Raw genomic sequence first — 13,842 nt, 5'->3', positions numbered from 1 at the left:
CAAGTCTTAATATCATTAAGAGATATTTTTTTATGAAACTTTTTTATCACCGGCTCCAACCCCAACCCCAAACCCTCCACCTCAACCCTACCCACACCCACTCTCCACTCCAACCCCACCCACCACCCACCCCACCCACCACTTCAACCCCCCCTCCCGCCCCACTTCCCACCACCCCCACCCCACCAACAACCCTAATCCCATCCCACACCACCCAGCCCCAACCCCTACCCCACACCACCCACCCCTACTACCCCTACCTCCCACCACTAACCCTGTCCCCACTCCCCAACAACCCCACCCCAACCGCCTACCACCCGCTCACCCCTCCACCCCCACTCACTACCCACCACGATTACAAAACATCTCCACCATTACTAGTGAACATAAATGTTTCATTTTTTTTATCAAATAATATTTTGTTTTATTAAATTTGTATTTATCTTCTACTATTTAGTTACTTTTTAATTTAAATTGTATATTTATTATGTTTAAATAAATACATTATGCACATTCAGATATTGAAAAACAAACAGTCTTAATCATTCAGTGTTCAGACCTAGAGACAACATTCTAATCATTCAGATGTGCATTCAGATTCACACGTTTAATCTTAATGAAAACAAATGAGGCCTTAGAGTTTGTTTTCCAAGTGTTAATAGTAAAATTTTGAAGTTCTTTTCTCAAATTTCTAAAAAGAATTTCAAACAAATACTTTTTTCAACTACAGTAAAAATTGAAAAACGTTTTTATTGTTGTTTGGTTATAGGAGGGTGGAGAGATGAAAATAAAGGGTAGTCTTTGAGCCTGTTTGAACGGGCTTATGCCTATAAGTTGCAAATAGCTTATAAGCTAAAAAAAATAAATTGGATTAATTTAACTTATTTTTGTTGGCTTATAAACTGTTTTCAGCTTATAAGCTGCATTAGATAAGCTAAGTCAAATGAGTTCAATTATTTTTTTAAATTTATTTTAAGCATAAAATGACTTTAAACTGATCAGTCAAACACTAAAACAGTTTATAAGGAACTTATGAGTCAATACAAACGGGCTCTTTGGACCAGAATGTTCGGTAAGAAGGCATCCCAATTCCCAACTTCATATGTACAGTACTTTTTTGTCTTGATTCAATTTGAAGAATCACAGTCTATTTTACTCCCTCTTCATTGGCTGAGCTGAGGGAGTGAAACACAACAATATGTCTACTCTTCACTTGGGTATGACCATTTCTTCTTCATCTCCAATGTTCTTGCCCAGTAATTCTCATATACCCAAAAATGGCTTACCCTCACTCTCACTTTTTCCCACTTCAAAAACCAGCTTTTTAAAGAGTCCTTTCTACTTTGCTAATTCTACTTGTAGAAGAACCTATAGTCATGGTGACACAAGAATGGGTCTTTTCAAGATTACTTGTTCTGCCACTTCAGCAAATCTAAACAAGGTTATGTGTCATGTGATGTAATTAAAATAAATTCTTGTACTTTAGAGTGAAAAATTGGGTCTTGAAAATTGGCATTTTTTAAATCTTCAGGTGTCAGATGTAGTAGTGGTGGAGCAGAAAAGTGTTTCTGTGATTCTCCTTGCTGGAGGGAAGGGGAAAAGAATGGGTGTAAGTATTATGCAGTTTTATATTTATGAGTTGAAGATTGAAATAACTTAAATTGTTGTTTCCTATTATTTGTAATTCTATCTTCATTGTTTGTTCTGTTTAGAGTTCAACATGTTGCTAAAACTGTTCTCTTTTCGGGTTTTTGCATCTTTTATTCCCATATCTTCAATATCTACAGTGTTAATCATTCTTCTGCCAGATGATGTTTTTATTATATTTTGTTGGGATAGGCAAGCATGCCAAAGCAGTATCTTCCACTTCTAGGCCAGCCAATTGCATTGTACAGGTACAAGCAAAACTGGTCAACTTGATTCAATTATGATAAGCCTGTCTAAAACAATTTTTCTAGTACTAGACATAGGTTAAATCTTGAGAGTTTCTGTAACTTATGCTGTGGCGAACAATAGTAAAGTTGGCACGAATTCACATTGGCAATAGATGAATTTTTATTGCTTGTTACAAACATAACAGCCTGGTCTAGCTAGTTCTAGCTAGTGACACCACAAAATTGGTAGTCATAGGCATGACCGCTTTTCTTGAATCGAGTTGGTTTGATATTTGACATAACCTGTGTGTTAACTAGTGCAAGTCAAGATGGTTAAATCAGAAGAAAGATGGCCAGTTTATACCAACTTAACTGGACTAGTGCAAGTCTTGAATGCTGGTACTATTGGGTATCTTTCTATCAATTCACAGAAAGTTTTCCGAACTGTTAGATGACCAAATCAAGTACCCCATGTTTATTTTACGCTATCGTTGGACTCTACGAAACTAAATGCATTTACTGTATAAATTTAACAGTGTTGAGACCACAATTTGGAGAGAAATTTTCTGTATTACTCAACCAGTTCAATCACATGTTTGCATTTGTGATGACCATCTATTGGGATGTTGCAGTTTCTACACTTTCTCCCGGATGCCTCAGGTGAAGGAAATCATTGTTGTATGTGACCCTTCTTATAAAGACATTTTTGAAGGTATGGACTTCAAATTTCTTATAGTGTGTGTGCGCGTATGCAGCCAACAGAAATATGTCCAAGAAAGCAATGAACATGCATTTACCTTTCTTATTCAGATTACAATATCTCTAGGAATTTGTGCAGACACTAAGGTAATTATATAAGAATTCTTCATTTATTTTATAGATGCCAAAGAGAATATCCAAGTCGACTTAAAATTTGCATTGCCTGGGAAGGAAAGACAAGATTCTGTATACAGCGGACTTCAGGTGCGTGTTATATGCTATCTCAAATGGTATAAGACTCACACTTCCAACTTCCAAAAACAAAGTTGGTTATGTTCGATAACTTAATTTTTATATCTTTTACCAGGGGTCCTTTTTCAGCTTTCATTCTCCTCATTATGTAATTAGCCGAATATTCAGTCATAATATTGGACTCGTGTCCTGTAAACTTGGGTTCTGTAGTTGATTTCGTACAGAATAGTTCATATAGCAAACATTATTAGCTAGTTATCTAGTAGTTCCTGTTACATTTGGTTTCATCAGAGGTGCTAAAAGAATTAGGATCTTAAGTGATCAGGCCTCACTGCTCAGTTTTTGGCCGTAGATTCTTTTGTCTTTTTTCTAATACGAGCAGGAGTGATATGTTGATCTCATTCCAAATGCTATTGAAATGTTTGACTTTCTAGGGAGAACAACAAGGGGCTAAAAGCTTGACTTCAAGAGTTACCTTTTCCATTGCATTTCATCTTTCTTTGGTGGTTTGGATATCAACATGGGATCTTGAGTCATGTTGGTTCAGTTAATTTCTCTGTCTAAAAAAGCTTTTGCATTCACTCCGTATTTAAAGCTGAACTTGTGAAATATCTTCATCTTATCTGGTAGCACATATTGTTGAGATTTATGTTATTATGTTATGCAGTAAGCCAATGTTATTGCCATGATATTTCTCAGTAGTTATTGTGATATTTAGAAAGTGATGATGCTTTGCATGTCAGGAAGTTGATTCAAACTCCAAACTTGCATGCATCCATGACTCGGCAAGACCTCTTGTACTAACCGAAGATGTAGAAAAGGTTTGATCATTACATAAGCCCTTCTTCCTCCTTTATATTTTCTTTCAGCTTGGGCAAGAGCTTTCTGGTATTCTGGGAAGTACTCCTGTCGAATATAACATGAATTCTACAGATATCCATCTTCTTTTTCTTCTTCATCACATAATTTGCAGATTTTTGACATTTATATAGGTCATATCTATGTCTAAGATTTTGAAGGACAAATATTCCTTTACTTTTTTCCAAGAATCTTCTTTGCAGGTCTTGAAGGATGGTTGGCTGGTTGGAGCAGCAGTTCTTGGTGTTCCTGCCAAAGCAACAATCAAAGAGGTGCCATTTAATTATTGTTAGTAGCCTCATTATATCTGGTTTATATTAAAATGAAGCTTCAGGTGTCTTACCTCTCCAATGACAAAATGAAATGATAGCAAATTGAAGCATGTTCCGAGTTTTATGTAGCTTTTCTGTAAGCAGACATTCAAGCTGATAGTTGCCTGTTAGAGACTAATTGCTCTAGGCTTTTTCTGTGGAACTATTAGGATGACATGTTAACTGTGTTTTATTTCATCTATATTAATTTGCATAATCTCCTAAAAATACTTCAAGTGCTTCTTAAGTTGCAGCATGGTACTCAGTCTCAATTTGGTCTTTTTCACCTTTGTTATTGACCAGTTGTCCTGAAGTTGCCATCTAATTTTATTTTCCCCTTAATTTCTATTGTTAACAGAACTTAACTTAGGTGTTATAGTTCTACTAAACTTTTTCAGAGAAATAAATTGCATATTTATTTAGTAATCTAATATGAAATGTAAGACCACACCCAGGACCCAGGAATGTCGATAAAGCATCTTGTTTAAGTGCATTGACATTGTACTCAGGGTCTTCCTCATAATATTATCTCAATTTTACCTGGTTGATAGATCTAATAATTTTCTTGCCAATTCTGGTGCAGGCAAACAGTGAGTCTTTTGTTGTGAAAACTCTTGACAGGAAAACACTTTGGGAAATGCAGACACCTCAGGTAGTAAGCCTTTCTCTTTTTTGAGTTTCTTCTGCACTTGCAGAGACCGTTAAACAAATTTGTCTGGCACAGGTAATCAAGCCTGAGTTGCTTAAGAAGGGTTTCGAGCTTGTCAATAGGTAATCTTAAATTCAAGTTTTTAGCATTTTTTGACATTCAATATTCAATGACTTGACTTGAGCCTTGGGGTGCTCCCTTTCAAGGTCTCAAGTTCGAAACCCACTGGGTGCAAACAATTTTTGAGGGCCATCGGACTGGGTAAAACCTGAATTAACCGTGGTGCACTTGCGGGAAACTCCTTGCCGAGGGCCTGTGCACCCCCGGGATTAGTCGGGGCTCTAAGAGACCCGGACACCCGGTGCTTAATCAAAAAAAAAAAAATATTCAATGAGCTCGTGCTTCACTAAAACTTCCAAAGAGAAAGTAAAAGATTAGGAAACTTGAAAAAGAAAAAAGTGGCAGCTCATCCATCTGCGCGTCTTTATCTCCATTAAATGGAAGAAAGATGAATTAAATGGGGCAAACTAAAAAGGAAATAAAAGGAAAAAGAAAAATGGAGGATATAAACAAATATTAGCCCTTCTTATTTTGATTGCTTATTTTGTGTTTCATGTGGTCTTTTAGGGGAGGACTTGAAGTAACAGATGATGTATCAATAGTGGAGCACCTTAAACATCCTGTATATATTACTGAAGGCTCTTACACTAATATAAAGGTAGCCAAAAAAACTTATTGTCTTGTTGGCTCATAGTATCCTCTCCTACTGCACTTTGAGCTTCTTGTGGATGTGAAATATATGCCGATGTGTTGTGGTTTGCAGGTCACAACGCCTGATGATATGCTACTCGCAGAGAGAATATTGCACATTGAAGAATCTTAGAGTTTTTAATTTTCCTAGGCTTTCTTTTTTCAACCATTATACTTTCCCCGGAAATTTGTAATCTGAACAGGTGAAGTACCCAAAAAAAAAAAAAAAAAGAATTGCTGAAGTATGCCTTTCACAGAGTTCTCAGAAAATTTTGAGTCTTGTAAACTTTGTAGCAAAGAATTTTTTCCCCAGGTCTCCAGCTAATGAATGAGAACTTGACAAAAATGTGGATATGATGCAAAATTTGCTTGTTATAAAGTTGCAAGCTTGGAGAAATATTTTTAAAGTAGAAAATGGTGAATGGAAAAGAATGGTTTTCTATTTGTTACCAGCAGAAATGCTAAAACTACAGCTATATTTCACTCCTGGGGCTTTAGTTTACCCTATAAGAACAAATAATTTGGTATAAACATCTTGGATTATTATTGCAACAAGGCTGGTTTAGATGGAGTGTGTTTGGCTTCGCTAGAATTTGAATTTGAGACCTATAGTGCATACTTCCAGACTCCTGACGTAATAAAAATGTACTTAATGGCAAGAGGGGGAGAGAGAAATGTTCCCGATTCGACTTTTTTATTAATTTCACAGAACTGGCTGGACTAGAGGGAGATCAATAACTTTACATAATCCTTTAGTGAGCTTGAAATCCATGAAAGAATAGAATGGCCCGAGCAGATGGAATAAATACAGAAAGACCAACTAAAAGAAAATGAGCATTCTCAAATCTGGAGCTTCATTGCTATCTTCTCAATCTACTTTCCGTTCTCCTTGTTTTAGCACACTCCCCGAACCATAAGAACCGCCCTCCTTTAGGTGGTCGCACAGGGGTCCCTTGTTTAACCTGTTTATATTTAATATCGCATATGTTTTAGTTGTCTGATCATAGAAAAAACTTAGTTATAGATTATTCGGAAAACATACCTTGCCCCTTCTTTGGGGTCTGGTGTTGTTCCAACAAAAACAACCTCCAGCTCCAGATCCTGATTCATATCCCCTGTATACAAGCCAAACAAAGAGTTAAAGATGCAACAAAGAAGTGCCGACAGAAGGTCCACATAGAGAGACCGTCTTATGTTAACATCTCTATAGAAGAGAAAACTGTCAATATAACTTATAAGCAGGGAAGGAACTGGAAGGAATATAATGGATGCATTGATAGTATACAACACATGACATCGTTATTCATTTGAAGGGGAAGATGGGGTGGGTATAGCATTGAGATATTATCGTGTATAACCAGGATCAAGCAATTGAAATAAAACCAATAACTAACAGTTGTTAGATACTCATAAATAAGAACAAGATGCTTAACCACTAAGCAGTGTCTATCTTTCCTGGTTTTCGAAATTAGGGACAAATAATGAGTCTCCAGCAAACATTACACTTTGTCCCAGATTGTTACAACCTCTTGACAAATTAGAACAGCCGAACATAAGATTGTGTTGCCAAATCCTTAAAGATTTATCTCCACAATTTAAACTTATTGATTGAACAAACAACTAAAAAAAAAAGTAGAATCAACATTTAGCAAGAGCTCATCTATATCTAAAGCAGGCCACAAAAAAATATAGTTGCATCAGGAGAAATTTACTGCATTATGCAAGTATTGACATGTGTTAAGTGTATACTGAGATAAATTATGAAGAGATAAGCACAATAACTTACATGCTCTCTTTGCTGAAATTACTGGCATAAATGCCATTATGCAACAAACTCGGTGAAATGGGATAACTGTCACCCTTTTTACTGGTCTGATCCTTCTGAACTGCCTTTCCATCAATCATCTTCAGACTTCTAATTTCCTCATTTAGATCATCATGCCAATGCTGGGAGGACAGTTCCCTCGAATTAATCGGTTCTAGTTGGTTATTATGATAAAGACCATCTTGTGGCAGGACTTGGTTCCTCTCAGGTTTCAAGCGACTCATTGATCCAGGAGTGCCTTTCTCCATTGCTTGTAGCCATGCTGTTTCTAACCTCTGCTCACGTATGATGGATTCTATTCTCTGTACTGGAATTTCTGAGATCCTCTCTTTAGAACTACTCGTTCCAGCATTTCCACTTACTGACTCAAAAGTTTCAACCAACTTGCTTTCACAATCATTAAAACTTCCTCTTGATGCCTGCAGCGGATCCTGATTGGAGGAAACTGCAGTTTCCCTTTTCACCATGTTTGGCAAACCCATCTGTTTCAGACCTCCAGAATTGATCAGTGTAATTGGCTTTTCACAGTCATTAGACGTCTCCCCATCCGGTAGCAGAACAAGTCTAACATCTACATTGCTCCGTAAAATATTTTCAAATGAATTTGTGATACTGCTAAGAAACCTCTCTGCTCTCAATTTAACCTTGCTATCACGAAAAGCAATATGAGCAACAAAACCACCTGCAGACAGTAGGTCAAAACAGCTGATAAGTCACATGGAGCAGTTCTGCACATTATTATGTAATTTGATGAAATGAGTACCACAAGTAGATTTACTCATTTTTAATAGTCACAGAAATAGAAAAAGCTAGCAATGTTCTTTCTCTTATTCCTTGAAATTAGAGGCACTCTATTTTGACCTAGCAGATTAGTGATAAGCTACCTATTAGAGACAAAGATATCTTGGTCTTTGTAATCCAATTTCAATTAGTTCGACATCAAAAAATTCAATTTTGACTAGATTTACCAGCTGTAAATCTCAAACACTACTAACATGAGTTCAAAAGTTCTTTTTTGCCTTCAGTAGCTTTATACTTTAACAGTTGGATTAACATGCTACATGACATTTTTTGCAGCAAGCAGAAAACAAGTAAAATAAAGTGACCACTGCCCTTCTAATCCCAAGTCCCCTCTACCTGTAACTAAATTCTGAATAGTGTCGCTCAGCTTCAAGTTAACATAATGCAGCTCAAAGTGTTATGTTTTCCTTATTAATTCAACTGTTAACAACTGGGAGAGCTGAAGACCAAAAGAGAACTAAAAGACCTAACATTCAGTCCATACTAGTGAGTATAAACAAGAGAAATTTACCTTCAACTTCAGAGATCGACAAAAGTGTTCCACAAGTATGAAGCAGTTGCTTCAAAGTGTTGGAGTGGCATTTGTCAATGCATCTGATCCAGATATCGTCCAACACGTTTGTGCTGGGGCACCTAGATGCTGCCTTGCTGTCCTTAATGTCATTATTTGGACCACCCAATGCCTCCCCATTCATTGATGAGACTGTCAATTCTCTACTAGCTGAGTTTCGGCGGTTGGCTTTTGCAAAAGATGAGGGAGAACCTGACTTACGTGGTGCATGGTGAGTATCAGTTCTATGCCTAAGGGATATAGCTTCTCTAGATGTACTAGAAGGGTCTTCCTCTGTTGTCTTAGAACTCTGTCTGTGACTGCTTCCTGAATGAGTTCGATCTAGTGAAGTAGCAGAACCCAACTGCAGCAGGGTTGCTGTAAACCAAGTCGAACGTTCACTTGAAACCCTAAGTTGTTTCTCTGCTTCAGAAAGAAGCTTTAGTGCATGCTTCAATCTATCCAGTTCTGTCTCGGTCACTGACAGGTGAATCCAAGCAATTTTAGAAAGTATTTGAAAAAGAAGTCACAAGCGAAAATTTGATTAAAAAAAAAAAAAGCTTCTAAAAATTTTCCATTTTAAAGTCTACAGTATCAGATCAAAAATTGGAAACAACATAACAAAGATATAGACATTAGACACAGAACTATTGGAAGTGATACAACCAGGAGAAAATTTTGAGTTTTACTTCATTTTATCAATTCATTGAGGCAGAATGAGTTAATCACTTCATGAATATAAGTCATAAACATGTAGAAATGTACATGACACATAGCCAATATAGTTTAAGGTACAAAGTGCAGATATAAACTGTATTAGACTACTTACAGAGCTGAACTAAGTTATGTGATAAGAAAAAAACCACAAATCAAATTTGAATGGCTTAAAGAACTCAAATCTTGGAACTTGTAAAAACTGACTATTACTTTTGCTCTTGTTAAAGTTTGAGAAACATTGAAACATCCAGAAAATATAAAGTACACATTGAAATGTACAGAGTATTAAAAATTATGTTTCTTTAATAGATGGACCAATTTGACCTGATTGGCATTCTTTTGTTTTCTTTATCCTTTTTATTTTTAGTTTTTATAGGTGACCATCCATTAATGTAAAAAAATTATATGGTAGATCCAATTTCTCAAATTATTCTGTTTTCCCCTTCTATTTTTGTGCCGGTCACTACTCACCACTACCTTTTAAAACTTCCAACACAGAATTTCATGAATGATAACGTGTTCTTAAAAGAAAGCAAAGTACTACAAAATAAAGTAAGATTAAAATGAAAATGTAGTGGGTGGAAAATGGAAGGGAACTCAAAGAGGGTCACAGAAAATGATTGTCTGCTCTACAAGATTGTAAGATAACAATATTCTACACGTCTGACAAGTTCTAAATTAGACAGTCTATGATGTAATCTTTCTTTTCCTCTCAACCAACTTCATAGGCTAATTTGAGCAATTGCTTCAGTTTTTTTTTCTGCTAATACTACATCGTAAATCGAAGTAATCTCTGCCCTTTCAAATTGTTCCGTGACTGAAATGGAGGGGGTAGCATAGTCAAGAAGATACTGAATAAATTAAACAAACATGGAAAAAGTAAATTAGGAAAATGGACAAAGCGGCCACTCTGCTTCCGCAAAAAAAAAATTAAAAGTTACCCTGTTTGCACTACCCTGTTAATTAGAGAAGCCAATGAAAGCTCTCACACGGTCGGCTAAGTTCAGGCAAAAGTTGATAGATTTTGAGATACTGAAATTACAATCAGAAGCATAAATGTAGTGTCTTTTGCAGAATATAAGTCAAAGCTTATGAACAAAAGATCAACAGAAAGGACAATGGTTCTAATAAGGGTGAACATCTGCTACTTACAGCTTTTACCGCCAGATGTATCAGTTTGCTTGGCATCAACAATTGGATGAGTTCCAGCAATTATATCCATGATGAGAGTAGCCAATTGGGACATCAAAACTATTGGATCAACACCTGAATCCAACAATTCCCTGGCTCTTTTTACTGTTTCTGCAGTATCTGATGACATGGCTAGCTCCAACAGTTCCAGTAGCTTCTCATCTGAAACCACACCAACCTAGGGAAGGAAAAAAAATCAGGCAAAGAATGCTTGGTTTCATGCCATGAATGGAAAAAGAAAAGGAAGAAATTAGTATGGAAAGATGTAAACATGCACATCAAACTCACCAGATCATTTACCAAAGAAGTAGTGATTCGTTTTCCCAACAAACTCAACTGATCTAACATAGTTTCTGCATCTCGAAGTGATCCATCTGCATTCAAAGCAATCAAATCTAATGCTTCTGATTCCACATCCAAATCCTCATCGGAAGAAATCTTCTTTAATCTGAGCACAATATCACCATCCCTAATTTTATTGAAGAGGTACTTCTGACACCGGGACAATACAGCACGTGGCACATTGTCAAGATCAGTAGTTATAAATATGAAGACAACTCGTGCTGGTGGTTCTTCAAGGAATTTCAAAAATGCTAGCCATGTCTTCGAAGGGAGCAAGTGACATTCATCAACAACAAAAACCTTGAATCCTGAAGATGATTGCTGACTTGCTGCCAGATTCTTTAGCAGATACTTAACTTTATCGATTCCTTTTTTGTTCGTCCCGTCAACTTCTCTAAGATTCTTACATTTCCCGGACATGAAATCTGCACATTCTCTGCAGACCCCACAGGGTTTAGTTTCTTCAGTGGCAAGGCAATTTAAAGCAGCAGCAAAAATTCTTGCTGTTGATGTCTTTCCAGTTCCTCGTGGGCCCTGGAAAAGATAAACGGGGGCAATTCGTCCCCTGGAGATTGCATTCACTAGGGACTGAACAACAATACTCTGCCCAATTAATTCCTTGAAAAACATTGGCCTGTACTTCTGGCTTAGGCTTCTGATATTTTCTGGGGAGCCCTCCTCTCCATCTTCTCCATTCAGTGCCACCAGCTCTAGTCCATCTTGACTTCTGCAGCTTGTAGACCACCTTTTTCCGTCCAACCTACTCAATGCCTCCAGATCAAGTTCCCCAAAGTTTGTGGACAGCTCATCATCATCACTTCGTCCAGTTCCTATTGAGGATAATCCTTGTCCATCACCATTGGTCAACAATGGAATAAGGCCTTGAGCAGCATTCCTCGAACTATGTCTCCTCTTCGTGTACCCTAAAGATGATCCACGGCGTCTTCTTTGATTAGTTTGACTTCCACAAAGAATGCTACTTCCTTTCCTCCTCAAAGTATCAGAAAAGGATGGTGAATAACAACTTCCACCCCCGCCCCTATATTTTGGTGTTGACCTCCTGGACCAACAAGGAATCCCACATCCCTGTCGACCAGGCAAATCAAGCTGATCATCCACCTCATCATCCCCATCATTGGGAGAAGCCGTTGTGGCATCCCATGACCCAATGGTACTTGGATTTCTAATAGCATATCTGTTGAAAGAACTTGTAGACAATGCAGGGGTGCTATACGTATAAGACGAATCCTCCCTCCCACTATTTCTCAACTTAGATGACCAATAACCCCGATTCCTATTCCTAAGCTTAGCAAGTAATGGTGAAGCTGCAGAAATCATCCTTATATCCTCAGAATTACAATAATCCTCAGTATCATCAGATTGATCAACCAAACTCGTGGAATCATCCCTCGCTATACCTAAACCCTCCGACGCTCTTCTAGATATCCTACTAGGAACAATTTGCTGCTTTAAAATGGCATTAGAATTAGAATAATTACTTCTACTTGATTTTTTCTTCATGTTTCGTCTAATAGATGGCATAAAGTTAGTATCTTTACACTTTAAAATCATCGAAGCGTACCTATCACTTACATGAGTATCACTCTTGGAATCATTGCCACCGTGCCTCGCATCGCTCAAACTATCTTCCACACTCTCCTCTGGAGTTGAAGAAGACCCCCCATTATCATTTCCATTTCCAATATTGTCTTCCTCATCACCTAGTTTTCTACTCCTTTCACTCTCAGACTTTTGTGACCTCCAATTATAAAGAAACACTTTTTTCTCTCCCCTTTCTTTAGTAGCACCATTTCTGTCAACTTGCTCAAAGATAGTTCCTTTAGCATCAAGGGAGTTTCCATTGATTTGATGGTTAGTGAGAGTACTACTACTACCCTTGTGATGATGATAATAATGGTGCTTTCTTGCTTCTAATGCAGCTACAGATCTAGCAGAGTTAAGTGGTGAACGCCAAGAAGAACTAGTCCCTGGATCTCTTAACACTTTAGCAGCTTTCTTGATTTGTGTCAATTCTTTCTTTAAATGAAGATTGCTTGGATCAAAGCCATTACCAACAACCCCACCATTGCCACCACCACCACGGTTGCGCATTTCCAATGACATAGTATTTTTTTTCTCTTTCAAAGTGAGTAGTTTTCAAGAAAATATAAAGTTCTATAAAAAGGGTTCATTTATAACACCACATAACATTCAGAAATGTGGAGAGAAAGGGACCATACTAAGAAAAAAGTATGGTTAGATCTGACAAAATTAGCTTCCTTTTTTTCTTTATAAGGGGGGTGACAGCAATGAATTTGGACTTTGAAAGAGGAGATAGGTATGGTAAAAATGAAGCTAAAATGAAGAAAAAATGTACAAACAAGTGAGTTATTGTGGTATGGACACTAGGGTTAAGGTTAAACCGGTTATTAAGGTTATGGTAATGGCAGAAGTAGCAGAAACAAGAAGTAGTAAAAAAAATCGTAGAAATCAAGAAAACAAAGTGAAACAAAAAAATTCCCTCCAAAACCGCCTAATGTAATTTGGAGATTTTTTGAAGAATCAATTTGTATTAGTAAAAGATTCTCATTGTTTTTTGTGGGTTTCTTGTCTGGGATTTATTTTCCTATCTTGGTCTTTGTCTGTCTGCTTTTTGCTATTGTCCTTTTTGTTACTGTCTAAATTAGTGGTCTTGACTCTTGTTTTAGTGTCTTATTGTTGTTAGTGTACTGTGTTTTTCTAATGCTAGTAAAGTACCTAAAGTTAACTTTAATTTGTGGTCTTGATTTTTAATAAATGCATTTATATCCTTAAAATGGTGATTAGTTATTAAACATCCCAATTATGGAGTTTTATTGCTAAAAGAGTTTGAAACCCTTGTTATTCTTGGTTGTCATAATTATTAATTTGTTTCTTTTAATTTAGATGACAAAAACAGTAAATATCTTAGAAGATGTTTGTCTCTTTTAATTTATTTCTTCCATCCCAATTTATTACGATAATATTTGATTGACATGGATATT

At 36.8% G+C, this 13,842-nt stretch overlaps 2 protein-coding genes across 2 annotated transcripts; one reads left to right on the top strand and one right to left on the bottom strand.

The window, feature by feature from the left end:
• The first annotated feature begins 1,068 nt into the window (after positions 1 to 1,068).
• Positions 1,069 to 5,739, top strand: LOC132598575 (2-C-methyl-D-erythritol 4-phosphate cytidylyltransferase, chloroplastic-like). The gene is made up of 11 exons (XM_060311528.1): positions 1,069 to 1,441; positions 1,532 to 1,609; positions 1,840 to 1,895; positions 2,507 to 2,586; positions 2,755 to 2,837; positions 3,569 to 3,646; positions 3,887 to 3,955; positions 4,578 to 4,646; positions 4,719 to 4,765; positions 5,271 to 5,361; positions 5,467 to 5,739. The coding sequence occupies exons 1-11, from the start codon at positions 1,199 to 1,201 to the stop codon at positions 5,524 to 5,526; spliced, it is 954 nt and encodes a 317-aa protein (XP_060167511.1). The 5' UTR covers positions 1,069 to 1,198; the 3' UTR covers positions 5,527 to 5,739.
• A 321-nt stretch (positions 5,740 to 6,060) lies between these two features.
• On the bottom strand, positions 6,061 to 13,473 carry LOC132598574 (protein STICHEL). Its single transcript, XM_060311527.1, has 6 exons — positions 10,766 to 13,473; positions 10,439 to 10,655; positions 8,531 to 9,049; positions 7,180 to 7,900; positions 6,436 to 6,508; positions 6,061 to 6,355 (listed from the first exon to the last, which is right to left on the bottom strand). The coding sequence occupies exons 1-6, from the start codon at positions 12,941 to 12,943 to the stop codon at positions 6,254 to 6,256; spliced, it is 3,810 nt and encodes a 1,269-aa protein (XP_060167510.1). The 5' UTR covers positions 12,944 to 13,473; the 3' UTR covers positions 6,061 to 6,253.
• Positions 13,474 to 13,842: the final 369 nt, after the last annotated feature.

This window comes from Lycium barbarum, chromosome 6, assembly GCF_019175385.1.
Source record: "Lycium barbarum isolate Lr01 chromosome 6, ASM1917538v2, whole genome shotgun sequence".
Lineage (NCBI taxonomy): Eukaryota > Viridiplantae > Streptophyta > Magnoliopsida > Solanales > Solanaceae > Lycium > Lycium barbarum.
This window is presented reverse-complemented; position numbering and strand designations above follow the sequence as displayed.

What these genes read in the sequence shown, in the direction of transcription:
- LOC132598574 (XM_060311527.1), bottom strand. Translation starts at nt 12,943, where the DNA reads ATGTCATTGGAAATGCGCAACCGTGGTGGTGGTGGCAATGGTGGGGTT. An exon ending in TACATCTGGCGGTAAAAGCT is followed by an intron (nt 9,050 to 10,438) that starts GTAAGTAGCAGA and finishes TTCACCTGTCAG; the next exon opens with TGACCGAGACAGAACTGGAT. An exon ending in GACCCCAAAGAAGGGGCAAG is followed by an intron (nt 6,356 to 6,435) that starts GTATGTTTTCCG and finishes AAATATAAACAG; the next exon opens with GTTAAACAAGGGACCCCTGT.
- LOC132598575 (XM_060311528.1), top strand. Translation starts at nt 1,199, where the DNA reads ATGTCTACTCTTCACTTGGGTATGACCATTTCTTCTTCATCTCCAATG. An exon ending in GGGAAATGCAGACACCTCAG is followed by an intron (nt 4,647 to 4,718) that starts GTAGTAAGCCTT and finishes TGTCTGGCACAG; the next exon opens with GTAATCAAGCCTGAGTTGCT. An exon ending in GCTCTTACACTAATATAAAG is followed by an intron (nt 5,362 to 5,466) that starts GTAGCCAAAAAA and finishes TGTGGTTTGCAG; the next exon opens with GTCACAACGCCTGATGATAT.